Source organism: Episyrphus balteatus, chromosome 3, assembly GCF_945859705.1.
Source record: "Episyrphus balteatus chromosome 3, idEpiBalt1.1, whole genome shotgun sequence".
Lineage (NCBI taxonomy): Eukaryota > Metazoa > Arthropoda > Insecta > Diptera > Syrphidae > Episyrphus > Episyrphus balteatus.
In genome coordinates, this window is record NC_079136.1 from 36,420,796 (window position 1) to 36,443,082 (window position 22,287).

At 30.5% G+C, this 22,287-nt stretch overlaps 1 protein-coding gene and 1 long non-coding RNA gene across 2 annotated transcripts in view; one reads left to right on the forward strand and one right to left on the reverse strand.

Moving 5' to 3' along the window:
• Positions 1-22,287, forward strand: part of LOC129914143 (uncharacterized) — a 38,507-nt gene that overhangs the window by 7,036 nt on the left and 9,184 nt on the right. The window contains exon 2 of the mRNA XM_055993224.1: positions 10,676-11,077. Coding sequence (XP_055849199.1) covers positions 10,930-11,077 — 148 coding nt within the window. The 5' untranslated portion in view covers positions 10,676-10,929. The remainder of the gene's footprint in view (positions 1-10,675; positions 11,078-22,287) is intronic.
• LOC129914144 (uncharacterized) lies at positions 12,180-12,641 on the reverse strand. Its single transcript, XR_008772139.1, has 3 exons — positions 12,518-12,641; positions 12,346-12,430; positions 12,180-12,284 (listed from the first exon to the last, which is right to left on the reverse strand). It is a non-coding gene; the product is annotated as an uncharacterized LOC129914144 (long non-coding RNA).

Here is a 22,287-nt window from a genome sequence, read left to right on the forward strand (position 1 = left end):
TGATGTAATCGATCGCGTGTCTGGTCGTCATCAGCTCCTTCTTTACCTCTTCAACTAGTCGGACCTCGGACTGTTGCCCAAGAAAACTATCTGAATAGTAGCTATGTACATGTTTATGTATAGTCCTTTGAACTATACTATAGTATTGATGTAGTAGTAGTAGGACAACAGAAAAACTCATGTTTAAAACAATGGAAGGATTTTTTTTTTTCTTACCAAAAAACTTTAGGTAGGGGAGAGTGGGGCAGTTTTGAACACGGGGCACATTTGAACACTGCATATAAAGTTTCAGTATATCAATCTTTTTTAGAAGTATTTCGATATTTGAACCCGTCCATAAATCCATAAATGTCAATGACTTTCCATCGTTATCTCGGCTGACTTTCAGATTTATAGGTGGAAGGTGATTTTTATAGTGGTTTTGCATTATTTCAGTTTTATAGTTGTAAGAGTTTAAAAAAAAATTGGTACGTGAATTCAAAACGCAATACAATTTTTGTTAATGGTTAATGAATTTTAAACTAATTGACGGTGAATTTTTGAATGAATATATTAATGTTAAATATTTATTCAACATTTTATGTCGTTGACACAGTGGGGGCAGTTTTGAACAAGGATGGTGGGGCACTTTTGAACATGTTCAAAACCGCCCAGAGCAGTTTGTATCAGACATTTTAAGGACACTTGAATGTGTTTTATTTAATAAATCGTAATGTTCGTAATCGTAATGTGGGCAAAATTAAAGAAAAAATGGGAATATGTACAACATAATTGAAGATTTAAAAAATACCTGAATTCTTCAAGTTCTGCTAGACTGTTCTCGATGAGAACTCGATTATATACCGCTTAAGCGTTATAGAAATTAAAGTCAAGCTACCTACACCAATTAATGCTCCTGGTACATGAAGAACATCCGCTTTGTTAACATTTGGATTTAATGTCTAGAAATATATCTACATTATATTGAAAATAAATCTATTTTACTCTGAGAAGCATAAATGGTATGAATATCATTTTCCTAAGATATATTTTAAATGAATTTTTCTTGGTTTTTGTTTTTCTTTTGAACTTATAGTCTAAGAGCCAGCGACCTAAAGTTTGCAGGTAATTGCTTAGTATTCACCCCTATGAAATATGTTTAAGGACATCCCCAGGCATGTTACTGCAAAAAAAAAAGTCTCGTGAGACGTGGCAAAAACGGTCTGCCAAGCACTTGAATGTGAAAAAAATTTAAAATTAAGAACTCGACCTTAAATCAAAAAAAAAATATTTAAAGAGAACGGCAACACTTACAAAACTAAACGATACCTTTTTTTAAAGTTAAAAAGTTATACTACTTTTTGGTTTTTATATAAATGTTTTTTGATGAATAGTTTTTGAAACAAAAAATTTCAAACACAAAATTTTGAAAAATAATTCAAAAAAAGTTCAAACAGTTTTTTTTTTTCATAAAATTTACCCAATCAAGTATTATATTTTTTTTGTTTTAATTTCTCTTATATATTTTGAGTCAAACACCGAAAACTAAAAGTCAAAATCTTTTTTACTTTTCGAGAAAACTGAAAATTACCAAACCTTCTATTTTTTCACCAACGCCAAAATTACGGCTATTAATTATGTCTTTCAGAAAGGAAGTAAGATGTTCACGGGTTTTATTGCAGGAATCGTTCAATGGGTTATAAAAAAGATAAAACCGCGGAGTGCTATTAAATGAGAGGGTGGGAACTGGAGATAGGGGTGCAAAAGCCCCCTTTTTGGTTTTTTCAATATATCTCGTAAACAAAGCATAATTTTGAGATATTGTTCTTAATAAATTTTGTGGAGAATAAAATTTCCTATAATAATAATGTTTTTTAAAAATTTATAAAAAAAATTTCCTTACCAAAACAGTCAAAACAAACAAAAAAAAAATCAAACAAAATCAATTTTTTTACTTTTTTTTTTTTTTACTTTTTTGGTTGTGTCTCTTATTTGGGCTGAGATAGACATTAACATTGCTCTAATAAAACATAGAAGAGTAAATTTTCTTTGAAATGCTGGTCTCATCAAATTTTTTCATTGAAAATTAACCAAAATATGGCCATTTAAACCTATCTTTTTTTCGCAGATTCAGTTTTTCTCAAGTAAAAAAGAAAAATTTGAGGGGAAAGTACTATAACTTAGCAACCAAGAATTGATAGCGGTTTTTTGTAGAAGGGTTAAATACAATCATTTTTTACTATGGGAGGGGGTGTCTATCTTCCCCCGTTTAGGCGGAAGGGGTTATTAAAAAAAAGAAAAATACTTACAATCAAAAAAATTTATTAAAAAACAACGGTAACACTTACAGTTATGAACGATACTTTTTTCAAAAGCTAAAATCATACACTAAATTTAAATTTTTAAGTTAAGTTATTTAAACCGACTATTTCGAAATAAACGATTTCAAAGTCAAAATTTTAGAAAAAAATCTGCGAAAAAAAGATAGGTTCAAATGGCCATATTTTGGTTAATTTTCAATGAAAAAATTTGATGAGACCAGCATTTCAAAGAAAATTTACTCTTCTATGTTTTATTAGAGCAATGTTAATGTCTATCTCAGCCCAAATAAGAGACACAACCAAAAAAGTAAAAAAACGAAAAAAATTGATTTTGTTTGATTTTTTTTTTGTTTGTTTTGACTGTTTTGGTAAGGAAATTTTTTTTATAAATTTTTAAAAAACATTATTATTATAGGAAATTTTATTCTCCACAAAATTTATTAAGAACAATATCTCAAAATTATGCTTTGTTTACGAGATATATTGAAAAAACCAAAAAGGGGGCTTTTGCACCCCTATCTCCAGTTCCCACCCTCTCAATTAATAGCACTCCGCGGTTTTATCTTTTTTATAACCCATTGAATGATTCCTGCAATAAAACCCGTGAACATCTTACTTCCTTTCTGAAAGACATAATTAATAGCCGTAATTTTGGCGTTGGTGAAAAAATAGAAGGTTTGGTAATTTTCAGTTTTCTCGAAAAGTAAAAGAGATTTTGACTTTTAGTTTTCGGTGTTTGACTCAAAATATATAAGAGAAATTAAAACAAAAAAAATATAATACTTGATTGGGTAAATTTTATGAAAAAAAAAAACTGTTTGAACTTTTTTTGAATTTTTTTTCAAAATTTTGTGTTTGAAATTTTTTGTTTCAAAAACTATTCATCAAAAAACATTTATGTAAAAACCAAAAAGTAGTATAACTTTTTAACTTTAAAAAAAGGTATCGTTTAGTTTTGTAAGTGTTGCCGTTCTCTTTAAATATTTTTTTTTTGATTTAAGGTCGAGTTCTTAATTTTAAATTTTTTTCACATTCAAGTGCTTGGCAGACCGTTTTTGCCACGTCTCACGAGACTTTTTTTTTTGCAGTAACATGCCTGGGGATGTCCTTAAACATATTTCATAGGGGTGAATACTAAGCAATTACCTGCAAACTTTAGGTCGCTGGCTCTCGGTCTATTATAAATGTGATAAACTGATAACTATAGTTTAAAATTTAATGTTATTTTTTCTGAGTTTTTATTATTTGTTGGTTAATTGAATATGATATAATAATCAATTTGGGTCTTTTGTATGTTCTTATTAAAAAACTAATAAAAAGTTAAGTATAATTTATTCATTACAACGAAAATAATACTGATGTTCAAAACTGCCCCTTCCATGTTCAAAACTGCCCCATACATGGGGCACTTTTGAACATAAGACCTAATATTGGTTAAAAGTTAAAATTGAATATAAATAATATGCTTAAATAACCAGATATAATTTAAAATCGAAGTTCAATATCACTGCTTGATATAAGTAAACTTAACAGATCAATAAATCGAATAAATATCTTTCTAGCAGTTGCGAAAGCAAAAAGTGTTCAAAACTGCCCCACTCTCCCCTACGTGTAAGCAATAGTTGAAGTGAGAATGAAACTATTGACATGGACTTACAATTTCCCAAAGTGTTGGTCGAAGCAATATGAAATTTGTAATGATTTTTTTTAACGAGGAGAATCGTCAGTGTTGTGCAGTAAAGCGGTTAACATATCTTTGAAGAAAAGCAACAATGCTGTGCAAAGGGACAATTTTCCTAGTCAATAGATTATTATTATATTAAAACAAAAACAAAACGGAAACCACAGAATAAAAAGATCTTAAATGATTTAGGCTGACTCAACTATTTTCTTGAGTTAATTCTGAATCAAAGGACAGATATGTATCAAAATTTTTTACACTCCTGGGTTTAAGCTATTTTTACATGCATCTTCAACTGAAAATAGGAAAGTTCATAGGATTAAGTAACTCAGCCCTTTAAAATTGGGTATTCGTAATGCTGAAATACGCTGCCGGGTGTAAAAGTTTTAGATGCCAAATTGATCGACAGGAATTGGAGGGTATATTAGTTGCGCTGGAGTAGTGGCCAACAGTTGCTTGGGCAGAAGAAACTAGCGCCTCCTAGCTTTCAGAGTTGGGAAATAGTTTTGTGTACTTTTTGTAATCCTAAAAATCGTGTCCGTGTAAGAACATCCGTTCCACTTCCGTTTTGCTTGGCAGCTGTTGATTATTTCTAACAACAACGCGGCGCTAGTTTCTTCTGCCTTAGCAACTTAGTACAAATTTTGGCCACAGACGCGCATTTTAACTTAACTAATTCCCAATTGACACGTTCGCCACTTTTTAAGATACAAAATAAAAACAAAAATGATTTTACAATTATGAACACTAGCAACAGAATGACTACTTTACTTTAATTCAGACTCAGACTGCTGACGGAAACACACGCATTTCCTCCAGTCAATAAAAAATAGACAATTTTAAAATATTATGTATGTGAAAAAGATTTAGGGTGGAATTCATAGTCGTCACTCAAGTTGAGAAATATCTTAAGTATTCGCTCAAGAGGATCCTTATTCATAGTAATCACTGGAGTCGAAATTTTTCTCAAGTGAATGTTTGAGGAGGCTTTTTTACTTGAGGAAACGCTCAAGTTTTTTCAGTAAGTTGACATTAAAACACATGGCGTCATTGCGAGTGTTTGTTTTTTGTATTTAAAGTCTGGACAGCAGCTGAGCGAAACGAAATTTTCCAAAGAAAATTTCGTTAACAAAATCTTGAACGAAATTAAATTTGTTTTGTTTTTGCTTATTTTCTGATGTTTTTTCTTGAATTTTTTGATTTGTACTTTTATTATTTTTACTTTGCTATAATACCGGATGGTATTTTTTGTTAACATGTTGACTTTGGAGACTTTAAAATTTTTCGTTTCGCTTCAGCTGCGTACTAGGCTTAAGAATTAAAATTTGTTCTAATTTTATAATAAAATAAATGAATAGCGAATATTTGTTTGAGTTGTACAAGTGGGACGACGAATTCGACGAGTATGTTGTTGTTTTGATGACAGAGTTAGGTAATTGAAATCAGTCAAATTTTCGAGTGTGTGAAAAAATTTCCTCAAGACAAAATTTGTCTTTTCCCATGTGACAGCACTATTCCAATTCCCTTGAGCGATTGATTGAAATATTTCTCAACTTACTGAAGTTGAGATAAATCTAAACTCGAGTAACGATTAAGAGTTCCGCCCTTAATTTCAATCAAACCTACATAATGTACAAGTTTTTTTTATTTATGATATCAAAAAGATTTTTAAAGCTCAATAGCTACTCATATTTTTTTTATTTTATACGTCAAACAAAAAAAAAACAAACTTACTTGTATAATGTATACATATTTTGTGTTTGTTTTGCGTTTGAAATGAAAAATTTACAGCTACGGATTTGTAGAAAAAAACACGGCTAGTATAAATGACTTTGAATGCAGACCTCCAGTTATTTTTTAATGTTATATAGTGCAGTAACCTTTGTTGAAAATGAACGCCCCTTTTTGGGTGTAGTATCTTAAAATGTTAAGTGATATACCTAGGAGAAATGCACTTGCTCCACTTAAGCAAATGATAAATTAGACACTCTAGATTGAGGTTATGGCTTTTTGGAAAGACTGTTTGTGAATATCCTTGATAATGGAGTGCTCGCGTGCAATTGTTAAAGAAAACTTAAAATTATGAAATGCCCAGACTAAAAAGTTATTGCTGTTAATCGATTGGAAGATTCTATTTTAAGACATTTGTTTATTTTGACCAAAGGTCAAAAATATATTTTTTAAATTTGCCAAATTAATAAATTGCTTTATTTGGAAATAAGTTAAAAAAAATAAACAAGATTATCTTCTTACTCTCATATATTATTTGTTACATTATATTTTAAATTTATATTATAAATGAATTTATACAAAAACTATAAATTTAAGGAATTAAAGTTATTTTATAAAATTATCAAATAATAATGAATTATAATGAATAATGGTCTGGTTATTTGAGTGCCTTCAGATGACATCGAAATTGAAAATGTACAAATATTTATACCTAATTCAGTTAAATATTAAAGTGGAGGTTTAAATTTTATTATTAGTAAGGCTAATTAATTTAAAAAAAAAACATAAAAATACTTTAAACGTTTTTTATTTAGAAAATATATTTTCAGAATAACATCTTTTAAAGACTTTTGTTTGGTTTTTATTGTATTATCTAATACTTGTTGTGTTATATAATGTATCTTGTTCTGTAAGGTAATTCAACTTGAAGTGAAATGAAACAAAAGATCAGATATACCTCATGTGGTGTGGCTTTAATTATACATAATGTTCCAAAGTTTTTTCGCCCGTCTGTGATTTAATGATCTCAAGATAAATGTAGTCTGTAAATGGCTAAATTTTTACAAGAGTGAAAATTGACTTTTTGACAAATTTTAAAATGACATTTTAAGTATCGAACTTCCCGAAAACCATTTGATGCTGCGAACTAAAGATGATAGACTTTTCAGTTATAGGTTATAAAAACTACGGTATAACATTTTGGATCAATCTGCACTCCCAAAATTTCCTATGGGCAATTAGACGTCTTTTTCTCTATAAAATTCGAAAGTTGTGACCAAAATTAGGTTTTAAGTTTTATATTTATCTCAAAAATGAGCCGAAAGATAAAAAAAAACTTTTCCATCTTATTAAATAATTACAGTCAAACTTCTTTATAACGAACCTTCAAGGGAACAAAAAATTGCTTCGTTATAAAGAAGTTTTATAAAAATTCGTTATATAGAAAATTTATTTTTTAATACTGCATGTGTTCTTTTAAAATAATATGGTACAAAAAAGAACTCATCTTAAGGAAATTTATTCATTTATATTTTTTAGTTAAAACATATCAACTTTGAAATTGAACATGCACATGAATCATAACTTTAAAATTTTTAGTTAATTCTTTAACATTGTTGATAGTGTACACTGAACCAAAAAACAACGTAAAATCAATCGAAACCACTTTGAATCAATGGAAAATCACTACATTTTTAGCCTAAAGTGGAAAATGATTGAATCAAAGTAGCACACTTTAAATCTAAGTTGTTCACACATTAAAAAAAATAAAAAAAAGTAAAACAGGCATCCGCTGGGGATCAAACCTGCTATACCTGGGTTGACAAGCTTGTGCTTTACCACTGTGCCATCTCACTTATAAAAATTGACGTGACAAACTGTAAGTTAACCATAGGACGATTTTTAGAAAATTAAAGAATATATTTTTCACCATTGATTCAATGTAGAACGGATTAAAAATTACTATGCGTTTTTTCTCTGGGTGTACTAAACGACACATCAAATTTTTCAGCCACATACTTTTCTTTTCTCCACTTTTAATTTAATCAATATTCTCTCATAGCGAAATAGCCTTGTGATTGGCTAACTTAAAATGTAAACTCAAACGAACGATTCACCTGTCTATATGCGTACAATTTCTAAAACACATGTACCCTTTTTCATGCATCCAAACATACATACATACAATAACTTTAAGAAAATTCTTGCCAAAACGGGGAGTTCCCTTTTAAAACTCGGTATACAAATCTAGTGAGCTTTTTTTCAAATTTGAAAATTGACATTTCGTTATAAAGAAACGAATTTGCTCTTGGGTACAAAAAAATTAGTTCTTTATAAAGAGAATTTCGTTATAGGGAACTTCGTTATAAAGAAACTAATTCGTATGGAATGTTTTTTAAGGGGAAGGGGAACGAAATGAAATTCGCTATAGAGAAAATTACGTTATAAAGAAGTTCGTTATAAAGAAGTTTGACTGTATTTGAACAGAAAAAACTTTCAATCTGGTAGAACTAGATAAATATCTATGCTTAATTATAGTAGGATTTTGACCACTTTTCGACAAAATTAATTTGCAAAAATATAATAAGTGTTGTAAATAAAATGTAACCCTGACTTTCAATACAAAATTTTAGATTGAACTCCCTAAGAAAAGCGCAACTACCAAAAACACGCATAGGTCACGGGGGTGTATGCGTACTTTTTTATTTTCTTCAAAGAAATGTAATATCTAACAGAAATAATATTATAATTTTAGGAAAGTAGTTTATTACAAAGAAACAAACAAAACAAACTGATTGTCGAAGTATACTTTAAAGATGAGACATTTTTTAAATAGTACAAATAAGAACGAGCATAAAAATAACGTCAAATTCATCATAATGAAAGACAGACAAACGAACAAACGGACAGACTCAAAGACCATATGATCTCTACGTTGATTCTTTAAATGTCCTTTTTTGACACTAAACTAATTGTTGCTTTTTTGGTAGAGTTTTAATTATACCACTTGGTTCTTATTTTGAAATAGGTGGTTTGCAGAGTAGACTGCCACATGTGTTAATGCGCAAAAAAATTAATCACAATTTTGCAATTATACAAACAGGAGGTCCTTCATCGAAAAGCAACAGAGGCTTTGTTGTCTCAACCAAACAATAGTACGTATATTTTATTTTGTTTTATGAAAAAAAAAAATATAGATTGTCATGCTACAGAGTATTTAAGTATTCACACTAAATTTATAAAAGTAAAATAAATGTTTGTTTGCATAGTAATTTAACCTTTTTCATTTTCTTGTTTTTTTTTTTAGCTATTGTGACTGCGGTAGGTTAACCTAAAAGACTCAAATTGTGGTCATTTATTTATTTTTTTCATATAGGTAAATATTGTTTCTTCTGTTTCATAAAAAAAGTAAAAACAAAATTTCGACCCCCTAAGGTAACCTATAATTAACGACCCTAAAAATAGATGTTGATGACACACAAACAAAACCAAAAAAAATTATAAATTCAACTTATAACATTTTGAGTTATTTTTTGTTTTTTTTTTTTTTGTTTTATTCGAAATTTTTTATACTTTTAGTATCAGTTGGTACTAAAACTTATTTTATGTTTCTTATTACAACTTGAATGCCATGTTTTATCAATACTATCAACCATCATATGCGACATAAATCATGTCCCCTCAATTTACATATCAATATTTTATTGACAAGTTTACCAATTTCCTTTAAGAGAAAGAGGTAGGTAGAATTGGTTTGCTAACTTCACATAAAAAAACCAAATACAATTAAAGTTTCTTATAGTTTTATTCATTGAAGTTCAAGAACCTTATGGTGAACTTTTGACTCCTCCAACCAAAAGTGTCTTGTAATTTCCTCATTGATCTGCAGTTCTTGATAACCATAATGGCTGTTAAGTTATTCAGAAATCTAATAATTATTGTTACAAACAGGAACCCAACGCAAAAAAATACATAACCATCAGGAACAAACTAAGTCAAGTCAATAGAAGCCGTTACTAGATTTAGAACTTGATTCAGTTAAAGAATTGTATCCATCTTTTGTAAACCTCCTACAACCCCCCAACCTTGATTTCAAGTGTAATTATAATCCCAAACACCCCTCAAACTCACAAAAAAAAGAAAGAACCCTGAGCCTTAAACTTCATGTCGTCGTCCTGGTCCTCCTCGTCGTCCGCTCCATTCTTGTGTTGGTTCTTTTGCAATCATGCGCTTAAACCTGGCCGAATTTCTTCGTCAGTTTTTTTTTTTAAACTCGGGCCACGAATAAAAAGCGAAAGCAAACTCTTTCACTTTCAGAACATGATTTCTTAAAAAAAAAAGAAATCACATATAAACTTGCACCAACACTTGCATATTTTTGCTACAAATCCGATCAGTTTGTATGTGTTAGTTTTCTCAGCAGATTTGCCTACAAACGAACTTAAGCCTCGGACTCGAGGGATATCTTTCAATCGTTCAGAGGGTTTTAAGCAAGCCGGTTGGATTTTATTTCCGAACTTACTGTACACTCTTCGAGCATATTGCTATTTGTACTATATCAGACTTCTAGTGTTGTGCTAAAGATACTTTATGTTGTTGTTGTTATTTCGTTTGTTATTGTTCGTGCCTTAAGAATATATTTTTATGTGAAGCACTCACCATACTACACCAGCCATATCGCGCAGTAGAGAGTAGAGTAGAGTATTAATTGTTGATGGTGCCGAGCCGACCAACTTATAAGTTCGCCAATCATATAGTTTTATCGGCCACTCTAGATCTATGGTAGTGTATGGAAGTGAATGGAAGAATTATTAAGTGCCTTATAACAGTAATCTTACAGGAAATATTGTTGAATTAAGGAATCCACAAAAGGGCAAGGACTAAAATACACTCTTTGCTTTTTGATTTTGGGCTTTAATTTTTGTTTGTTATTTGTTTTTTTTTTTGCTCTATTTTTGGTAAGAAAAAGTACAACAAAAAAAACTGCGGTTGGTATTGTGCTTTTTGTGGAAAAGGAACTTTTTAATGAGACCATTTTCAGTGGTCTGGAAATATTTCCGCAAACGAATATCTACATACATTGCAAGTCGAAAGAAGATTAACAATCAGAAATATTCTACGTTGTTGTATAAAAAGAGTGTTTGAAATTATTGTTTGTAATATTTAAAATAGACTTTGGAACTGATAAGGAAAAACAAAAAAAAAAACTAATTCAAAATGCAGCCTCTTAAGCGCTATACCCAGTGTGGTAGTTTGACAATAATGTTTGTGGTTTTTATTGTGCTTTTTGGAGTAAGTTCGACGGCATTGACAACATTTGGCAAAACAAATTCTAATACACCACCTGCTACACCTGGACCAATAAGTAAGTTATTAGTTGTTTAAATTATAATTTTATTAAAAATAATGATGTCTTAAAACTCACAAAACATGTATACGAACACTTTCATAGATCTCCTCGTGTGAAGATAAGCGTTTTTGAATATGTGGAGTTCAGATTAATAGTGGTTATGGGTCAAGTCCATTATCTCTATAAATTGGGTGTTATAAGGTCTAATAAATTAAACGTTTTTATTTTTCTCAAATAAAATGAAAGAAATAAAGCCAGGACACATACATCTACTGGTTTATCTATAAAATAATTTTCTTTTCCTTTGATTTACAAAACAGAGCTTCTCAAAGTTGTGTTCCTTAATGGACATCACACTGTTTATTTCTTTTTTGCTTCATTTTCCCAATGTCTGAGTATATCATCATGAATATAATCCGGTCTATTTTGAGACTCAAATAAATAAGACAATCATATTTTCTCTTAAGGTAGAACTATAATTGGAGGAAGCAGTAAATGTCAATCCTCTCCATATCGTCCGACACTTCAGTCAATTATAGTTCTACCTTTATGTAAATGGTTAGTAATTCATTTATGGGGTTTTCGTTTGGTACAAAAATCAATTTATTTTTTGATCTAGATCTGTCAAAAAATTGAGTTTTTCAATTTTTGTCTTCGTTTGGCCAAAAAAATTGATTTTTTGATCAGTTTTCCAGATCTGGATTTTTCGGCAGATTTAACCCTCTTTTACTAACACTAATATGTATCATTAGCTGTGTTTCATTTTCCTCGTGATCCAGATCAGGGGTCGAATTACGGCACACGATTACGATCATACGATAACGTTTTGACTATTTCTGTCTCTATTTAATTTTATTAGAAAACGATAGGGACACATAGCAACCATTCGTTAACGAACGTATTCCGTAATTCGACCCCTGATCATTGTTTTTATTAGCTTTACAACAAAAGCAGGATTTTGTTTTGTTATTGTTTCGCAAATAAATTAATGATCTGATCCGGATCACGAGGAAAATAAAATAAAGCTAATAATTTGTTTCTGTTTCAAGAAAGAATTAAAATAGTTTTGAATTCAAAAAATGAAAGTAAGTTTGAGAGAATTAATTTATTCGTCCAACTCATCTTCGGATAAAAAAAAATCAATATTTGACAACTACTGTGGATCGCTGCTCTGGTTCACAGACACAAATACACACCAATACTTTAGCAAATAAAAATCAATCTGAAAACGTATTCGTTTCGTAACGAAAAAAATTAATTTATAGATCAAAATAGAAATTTACCAAACGAAAACCCCATTAGTTTGGAACTTTCAACTCAACATGTTCTGTTAGTTTTCTTTCTGAACGAGCCTGGATCTTGTTGAGTCTACTCGACATACAAATCAAAAGAAATTTTAATTTTAAAAAGACTTATTCTTATGTCGTTTTCAATTGGTAACACTCAAGGACTCACTTGTTCTGAAATCCAATAAAACAGTAGTTTGAATCGCTTCCACCCAATTCTGAAATTTCGTATCAGGGTTAGTGAATAATCAAATAAAAGTGATTTAGTTTTGCACGAGAAAATTTTGTTTGACGTTAAGTTTCTATGTATTAGTGATTTTGAATCGATTCTGATCTGAAATCGAGAGAAGAATTTTTCTGCTGAGAAGCCATCTAGCTGTCATTTTCATGCCAATAAAGGGTAGTCATTTAAGAATAATCTATTAGGCCGTGACTATGCAGTGTTGTGCCCAATCACGTTCCATTATACATTTTCTAGGAACAAACGTCAAAAAGAGGAAAATCCTCACCCCTCTACAAAGAGGTTAAGCCACAAAATTGCACTTTTCTGGTTTTGATGAAATAAGAATAAGCTCTTTTTTCTCTTTTATTTGGTATCAAAAACATAAATTTAGAGCAACTCTTTCCTATAAAAATAAGAGGATCAATGCTGAAAAATTAACCCCTTTGTACCCGGCGGGCGGCGGCGGCAAAAAATTTTACTTTATGAACTCCAAAATCAAATTTTCTAAACGTTAGAACATTTTATGATAAACTCAAATGATACATTTATCATAGATTCTAAATTTTTTATCGAACTTATCACAGAAGCTAAATAACTCCCTTTGAGAAAACAGAACAGTTTCAAATATGTCTAAAGAATTTCTTTGTATATTATGTACTTTCTTTCAACCACGTTCAAAGTATAGAGAAACCGTTAGCTAGAGTATATGTTAAACTATACTAAACCATCCAAAACGTTGTAGCATCTTCGATCCATAGAATTCGGTTTTTTTTCTTTTTTTTTTGATAAAAATGGTTATAATCGAAATCGTTAAAGTTGTTTTCGAGAAAATTGGCTCTTTTAAAAAAATTTGTACCTACACGTTCTAGGCGTTCTATTAGAAAAGAAAAAAAATCTTGAAAATTGCAGAAGTATTATTTGTACCAAATTTCAAATATTAAATAACTTCAAACAAACGGTCGTAGCACCCAAAACCACTTTTTTGGTCCTCTTCATCATTATATAATGGTACGAGTAGTTTGAATTAAGACCTCGAAAGTTATTTTTAGACACGAAATAATACTTACTATTGCAAGTAATAAAAAGTTTGCCGAGACGACGAGTAACATTTTAGCTTTCTTCAATCCAGAATATATCATGAATAATATCCCTGTCCATTTGAGAATGAAAATGCTAAGATTTCTGGTGATGTGACAGTTCTGCAAAAACTGCGAAAATCAATAATTCATCAAGAATATTACGCTTGTTATCTTTAATTCACCATCATAGAGGTTATATATCTCTGATAAACTTTAAAAATTTAAGCCAGGAATGTTAGGGCCCCTTGGATTTCATCTAATTGATGTACATATCTATGTAGGGTAGGATGGTATAAGAGTGCGCGGTTGATAAGAGTGCGCAAGGCCATTTTCTACGGTTTGAAAGGGAATATAAGACTGAATGCACTTATTTTGGAAAGATCTAAATGAGTTTGATCTGCTGTCAAAATTTCATGCAAATGTGTTTGTAAACAGAGGTGCTAGTTAAGTTTAAGTTTTTTGGCACTTTTTTTCCAATATTTCTTGCCAAACAAATTAAATTTTCCGCTTAACAACAAAAAATAACAATAAACAAAGTATGGGACATTAAAAAGTCGACAAAAAGAAACATTTGAGGAACACGTAAGACTGGTCATAAAGTGCATTGTGAAATATATATATATTCTTCGATTACATGTCTGAGCGTGTAAGAGTGCGCACCATGATGATGTATAAGAGTGCGCGGGTTATAAGAGCAGTAAATGCTATCCAATGCTTCAAAATAACTGGCATTTGTCCATATACCAGCACACAGCAGCTGGAAAAAGCAATTCCAACCAAAAAGAAACCAAATAAAAGTTTTACAAAAAACAAGCGAATGAGAGTAACTAGGAAATATTGAAATTTTCTCGGAACCATTAATCGAAGACTAAATTGATTGTTCCTCATGCAAGGAGTGATGGGTTGAAAAATACTCTGTTTATTTAAAGATAGGAAATCTTATTTGCGACTTTTGTGCGAACTTACACCTGTGCGCAGCTGCGCACTCTTACAAACTAAGCCGCGCAATCTTACACAATAGGATGTATAAGAGTGCGCAAATTTCCTAATGTGGTATTTTGTTTATAACCTTTGAATTAATACATTTTTGTTACCATTTTTAAGTTTTTTTCGTTGCTTTGATTATAAACTAAAAACTATATATAAAAAAAGTAGTTAAATTCTTTTTGTTATTGTTTTATTTGGTATTTTGTCTAAAATGCGCACTCTTATACCACCTAACCCTACTATTAATAAATACAAAAATAACTTTATTTCTATTAATGGGCGGATTCTTTAACGGGAATAGTGACAAAAAAATAATTCATTACGCAAACTATGCCTTAAATAAGAAAAACTATCAAATCCTTAAAATCATCATTAGGAACTCATCACAGCGGTCTAATGGATAAAGAATTCTTCATTAAGCTACAAAAATGAATAAATTACCGCATTTACTTTTCCTACGATTTACTTCATCAATACAAAATTGAAAGCTTCTTAATTATTAAATAGATCTACTTTTTCGATGGAATTGGAGCTTAAAAGACCACCCATCATCAAACAATTTTCATTCATAATAGTTTTGTCAATAAACTCTTTATTCTACAAAAAAAAAATAGTAAATAAACAAAATCGAACTTGATTGAATTACTTGGTCATTCCAGAGTTTATGTGGAAAGAAAACTTGTCGTTATTATTTATTATTGATGAAGCTACAAAGGCGTTAGGTATTTTTCCTACCCAAACATGCATTTAAATTGTAGAAGGTATTTCACGAAAAAAAAAACATATTAGACTGTCGGTTAATAAGACAAATATTGATCAAAGTTATTCAGTTACCATGGTTGGTTTGGGGTAGACTAAGTTTGATAGAATGTTGTCTTAGAGTTAGACGAATAAAATAGTAGCGTGATTGACTGTATCAAATGTGATTAACCTTAAATAATACTTGTCAATCATTTATGTCTCTATTGTCTGTTTAATTCTGAAGTTATTAGGCTTCTTGGTATTTCTTAGGAATCACTTAATTTCTTTCATCAATGTTAAAATCATGCACACTTATCTGAATATATTTTTTCACTTTTTTTTACAGAATAAAAGTTTTGTGCTCGAAAATCTGACGTTAATTAAGATTTGTATGCTTTGTTCATTTACGAAATGTTTACCCAAAATGTGGTAATTGGGCTGTTATTCTTATCTTTTTAGCCTCAAACTCAAATTATGCATCAAGCATTAAATTTTTGAACGGAGGTGGAGCTGTTGTAAACGACCTGAAAACTATAAGTTTGGAATGTGTTCTTTAGCCTCCTTTTTGACAAAATCAGCATATAAAGGAAATTAATCCGATGTTCATAAGGAGGAAGATTAAAAGAATCACACCATTCTTCTTTCTTAATTGTTGTGTTGTTATATCAATGTCAAGGAAATCATAACTCTCCCATTTGTCTAACAGGTTATGTTTTCAGAAATTAGCGGCAAGCCCCTCGGTTTTGTACTGTTCCATTTCTGAGGCCAACTGAATGCTGGTGTTTTTAAATTTGCTTGCAACAGGAGTTTATTGTCCTTGTAAAGCAAAATGAATAAAATAACGTTGTACTGGTTCTATTCTTTTTCTATTTCTACTGTATTAGATTAAACTTGAGAAATTTTCAAAGAAAAATCATTCAAGTGTCGATTTATGGGTCACTGGGGTGTATGCGTATCATTTTGTTTTCTATAGAAAAACCTTATCTGCAATTTCTCTAAAATGTCTGTCTCTGACCAAATAATGTACCCAATATTTTTAATCTTTTAAAAGAAGGTTAAGTTTTTCCTACTAAGGTTAACGTAATTTTGAGCTAATACCATTAGATCGATAAACGCTGTTATTTTCTTATCCACATTCTCAGTTACATAATTCTAGATATATCATTGCTGATGATGAATGTCAGTGAATTGTCAGTTTTGAATTCAACTGAGGAGTTCTTTCTACCAGGAACAGCATTTTCTGATAAGCAAACCTATTGCTCGTGTGTATTTGTTCTCTGTCACTATTCATTTTTGGGAATTCTGTATTAGCCAAAAAATTGAGATTTAAACCTTTTTGCCTTTTTTAATCTCTTTCTAGTCCATGTCAAAATCGGAGGCTTATTTCAAATGAATTTGTGCGACGTATAGTCGTGCATTTAATTAAATAGAGATTAATCAACAAATGTAACTCTTCCCATAAAAATTATTTTTTATCAAAAAAATTTGAGTACACAATGTGTGTGGATGTAGAACACCATGAGTAAAGTCATAAACTTAGGCTTTATGCAGTCCTAACCTCACCAGGTTCATCCCTTTATTGGCTTTTTATTTATATTTAAAGTTCAGGGAAGGGGAAATGGAAGATCAAGTTGAGAAATTTACTTTGATGCAATCTGGCTAAATGACACTATATTTCAAAGTATTTTTGAGTGCTGAATCATCAAATGATATCAAATACATCCCGATTATAACCCTTTTTTATGATAAGGTTAATACTTTTTCACTACAGCACGTAAAATTTATGCAAAAAAAATTAAAAATATTAAAATTTGGCACTTTAGTTTCTTTTTCATTTAAATAAATAATCACTTTTTTTTAAATTTTTCACCCGAGGAAATATTTTTTGAGGGAAAATGGAGAGTTTGGGATTTGTACCGAAATATACTGTGAACAAATTCCATTACCTGTCAAATTTGGTGAAAGTGGTGTTTTTTTAGAGAAATCAAAAGCTAGATTCTAAAACTTAAATTTTAATCGCAGAAAAGGAAGAATATTTTACAGGATTTAAGATTTCTTATTCTTACCTAAATCTAAAAAAACTTAACCGTTTAAATTCTGATTTTTCTTGCACTTTAAATACGGTTTAAAAAAAGCCAATGGGGGATTTCGGGGAACTTTAGGGGACTAAAGACCTCAAGTAGAGAGTAAAACTCTGCGTTAATACTAATATTAAAAATTCGTGAATTAACTTTTCTGACCCTAGCTTCTATTTTTACAGATCTACGAAAAAAAAATTGAACATTAGAGGATCCACATCAACAAAGTTGTGACTGTGTCACGTTCAGCCGTCACATTTTTCTAATACATTCGGTTGTTTTATATAAAAAAAGGTGTCCACAGGGTCGCAAAAGTATGTAGTTGGTTTGAAAAAGTTTTAAAATTAGCTGGGTGAACATTTTGTTTTTTGCTCAATATTTTTTAAAATGTGCAAATTTTTAAAGTTTAAACAACCTTCATAAACTTCAATACTATACCACTGAAACCTTATATTCTCTTAAAAACGTTCCGATCTTGTTAGTGACACATGCGCACTGTTATTATTGACTATGAATTATGCAAGTAAACAATAAGTGCTTTTGAAACGTGAGAAGTAGGAAATGATTCATCAAGTTGATTACTTTTCCAACACTTTGTTACTAAATTTATTCAAAATTGGAAACCACAAAAATACACTTCAATTAATTTATGATTTAAATTGGCAATACCTTGTGTTGCAGGACCAATATCTCAAATATTAAATCCTAAAACACACAAAAATAAATGCAAGTTTGTTTTTTTCTAAATTTATACTTCAATTTTGTTTTTAAGTACTTATGTAAGCAACTCGGAATTCCGATAGCAAATTTTTCTAAACATGCAAAAACATTTAACGTTCCTCAATAATTTTTCACGTTAATGCGTAAATGAAATATAGGTATAGGCCAAGGGCAAACACACACGTGTTTTCCATAACTGCGTAAATGAAATATAGGTATAGGCCAAGGGCAAACACACACGTGTTTTCCATAACTCTTTCTAAAAGACTTCATTATAGAAGCTTTATAGAATGAATTGCAATTTGTTTTCTTTTTGACTTAAAACATTATTTTTACTTCAGGAAAAGGGTAAAACTCTATTTTTAATATTTAAGTTGAACGCATAAAAACGTTTACCTTTCATTAAAAAAGTCAGCACTACTGAAAGCTTCTTGACGTCTTGACACTTATATCTGCGATAAAACAGTTAAAATTTCTTTCACTAAATAAACATGCAATCAAAATAAAAACTTAAAACAAAAAAAAAAAAACACAAACTTATAATTTCTCAAGCCGTCGCAATAAAGAAGGTATTGTGCCAAAAAAAAAACCTACAACTTGATTAGGTATAAGAATGAATGGTGGAGTAGATAGACCTCGTGAGTGGGGCTCGTAAACTTTATACCTATACAACTTACTAAAACAACAACGCACAATTGCCCTAGTTTGATTTTAATTTAAGGTATGCTAATAAGCCCTCAATCCCAAGACCAAACCAAACAAGCTGCTAGACGTTTGCAAATCAATGCAAAACTATGTCCGTTCTCCTTGTAAGCTTCAACAGCAAAGAACAAACACTAAGCAACCCACGACGACTACGTTGCCCGTACATACAACATAAACTCTTTATTATACGAAGGTGGCAAGGCTATCGAAAGGATGTTTGTATGCAAATTTCCTATAGGTACTCCTATAATACTCCTATACTCTAGCTGAATTAAATAGAAAAAAATAGAAAAAATGCCTTAACTCCTTTAACCCCTATAAAAAAAAAAAAAAAGAGTTAACCTTCCTTCTTAGAAAGAAAAAGAGTGTGTTGCAATGTTAAATAATGTCTTCCTGCATATGTGTCGGCCAATGGCCGCAAAACTGTATATTTCAGTCCATCAAGAAAGGCCATTTCCACAGAGGACATATTCAATTTATTATACCACAAAATGGAGCCAAGGAGTAGCAATGATCATAAGAATGTCCTTCGATGTTTGTTTGAATACTTTCGCAGGCAGACTAATTGGAAACATGAGTTGGGACAAAAATATTCAACTACATTGGAATATTTAAAGTGTAAGCGCGTGACTAGGCCAAATCAAGATGCTATCGCAGTTCAAAAACTGACGACACACGACGCGAAGACTGCTGTCGCTGTGATTGTAGCAGTCGGAGTCGGAGTTGGACGACGAAGTTTTCGCATAATTAGGCGAAATACACATTTAACTAGTTGCCCGCAGGAAGATATGAGTTGCATAGTGCGACCATTTTATTGCTAGGCAATAAATTGTGCGATATAAATTGTATGTCTTAAATGCTAACAAATTAATTTCAATGAAGTTGGTTTCCTTAAGCGATTCAACAATCTGGATTTTGTGATTTTTAGATGATGGAAATATGTAGGAATGATGATGAGAATGAGGTTTAGAATATTTTCTCTTTAAAAAGGAATATAATTTGAAATACCTACACAAAAGGATACAAATATAATTTTTTATCGAAATATGAATATTTTGGCATATTTTTGTAACAAAACTTGGATTATAAAAGCCAACTAGTAAAATTGTGTTGAATATGAGTTTGTAATCAATCATTCAATCTAAGGACTCAGATTTATTGCCTTAGAGTTGACCTGTGGGATATTTGGAAAGTCATAATTTCGATCGCAAGTTGGAATGTGAGTTAGATACCAAAAAATTATGCTTTGTCTTATAAAAAGGGGGACTTTCGTGTTACACGCACCAGCTATTTAAATTTGTATATTTTGTTTCGATGGAAGAACACCTTTCTTATGCAATTTAACAATTGATTAAGATTTCTTTTATTAGTCTGGTGATGAAAATTTAATAAAGATTTATTTTTCAGTAAGTTTTAGGTATGCAATTAGGGTTGGATCAACTATCTTGTATGTAGATGTAGAGAGTCCCGAATTAAGGTAGAAGGAAATAAGGAAGATTTCGATGCTCCCTCCATTATCCAATTTGTCTGTATTACTAATACCTAAAGGAAAATTACAAAAAAAAAAACTTATAAACGGAACAAAATGAAAATATTTTTGCTTCAATGTTTACAAGAGGAAAACGTATGTGCTCTACGACTTTTACACATTTAATGTCAAATTTTAAACGAATATAGTTCAACAGATGTTCATCATAATATTTAGTCAGTGATAGAATTTCCAAATTAACTTTTTTATAGAAATAGAAAAAAAGTTACGCATACGCCACAGTGACCCGCAAATCATACAATTTTTAACTTTTCCCACTCTCTTTAGCTAAAGTTCAAGCCTATATTATATTAGATTAGATTAGATTTAGTTGATTTTTATTAATATAAATTTTAATTGGTATACAAATATATGTTTACAAAAATCAATAGAACATGGCTGTGCCGTCTGCCTGATTGATATTGGATAATTTATTTTCATGATAAACTAAATGTTATTTATCCAAAATATTATTACTTAACTATAACTGCTACTAACAATTTATATTTTCTTGAAGTATACAATGGTTAGATTATAAATATGAAGGAGCTTAACTTGTTTTTATTATCATTATGGACGCTCGGTGGCCATTAAGAAATTGGTATCAAATGAGAGAAAAAGAACTATAACTTAAGAATAACTTTTAATATGAAAGTTAAGCTGCATTGCATTAAGAATGTTAAATATTTTAAATTGAATTATATTTTCATTTTTAACGAAAATTTATTGCGCTGTCAGTTTTCTGAGTCTGAAGACTAATAGAACTCAAAAACTAAGCTTTTTTAACCAATAATTTCGAGCTTTTTTTTTGAAAGTTTTTAAACGATGAAGGGGCACGGTAGTGTAGAGTCAAGTTCTCTAGCAACTTTGGCACTACACCCTTATTTACAGGAAACAACTCAGGCCATTAAACCCTCTCTAACTTCTATACCAAATATCCTAGAAATTTCAACTTGCTTTATTTCATGAGCTAGTCAAAAAGACCTAACTTTACTGACTCTTTGACTGACCTATCATCAAAATTATGGAGAAGTAATCGTAAAAAAATTGGAAATTTCCATTTAGTAAGCGTGGTATCTGCCTTATTATTATTACATATTATAGAGCAGCTTTGATATTTGGAGAATCTTGAAACTTTGTACAATAGGCTAATGAGAAAATACTACAAAAGAATAATTATTAAATTTCCCCAGGAGGCGTGATATTCACCTATTTCGTTGAATTATCATCAAATAGGTACTACAGAGAACTTTTTACTCGTAGATACTTGAAATTTGGTAGAATAGTAGAACTGGTAGCTTATACCAAGAAAAATTTTAGAATTTGAGATTTTATACTAAGAAGAGTGTGCAGAGCCCACCCTTTGATATATGAAATAATGGTGCATTACAAGGGCGGATCCAGGATTTTTTTCTGGGGGGGGCACAAGGGACGGATTGGCAAAAAAATCAGCAATAACAGTTAGAAATAAAGTGAAGTATCATACGACTGACTGACAAGCAGCGAATTTTAACGACGCACAGTGCGGTATTTTAGTCTAAAACCTGGCCAAACATATTTGGGCACATTTTCCACATCAAATAGGTACCAAATTACAAAAAAAATATTCGGAAGGAAAAATTTTCATTTTCTTGGTACAGTAAAAGCCACTTTAGTGCTTACCCACTTACCTCCCGATTAGCCGGGAGAAAAAAAATATTAAAAATCATAAAATGCACGTATAACCCTATACTATAACTTTTCTTAAAGTTCGTTATTTATTTTATTTTTTGAGTCAAGTTGTTTCATTAAGGCCCATTTGCTGAAACGAAACTTAAATAGTTAAGTAAAACCTAAAGTTTCACATAACGGTTTGCTCGAATTTAAAACTAACATAAC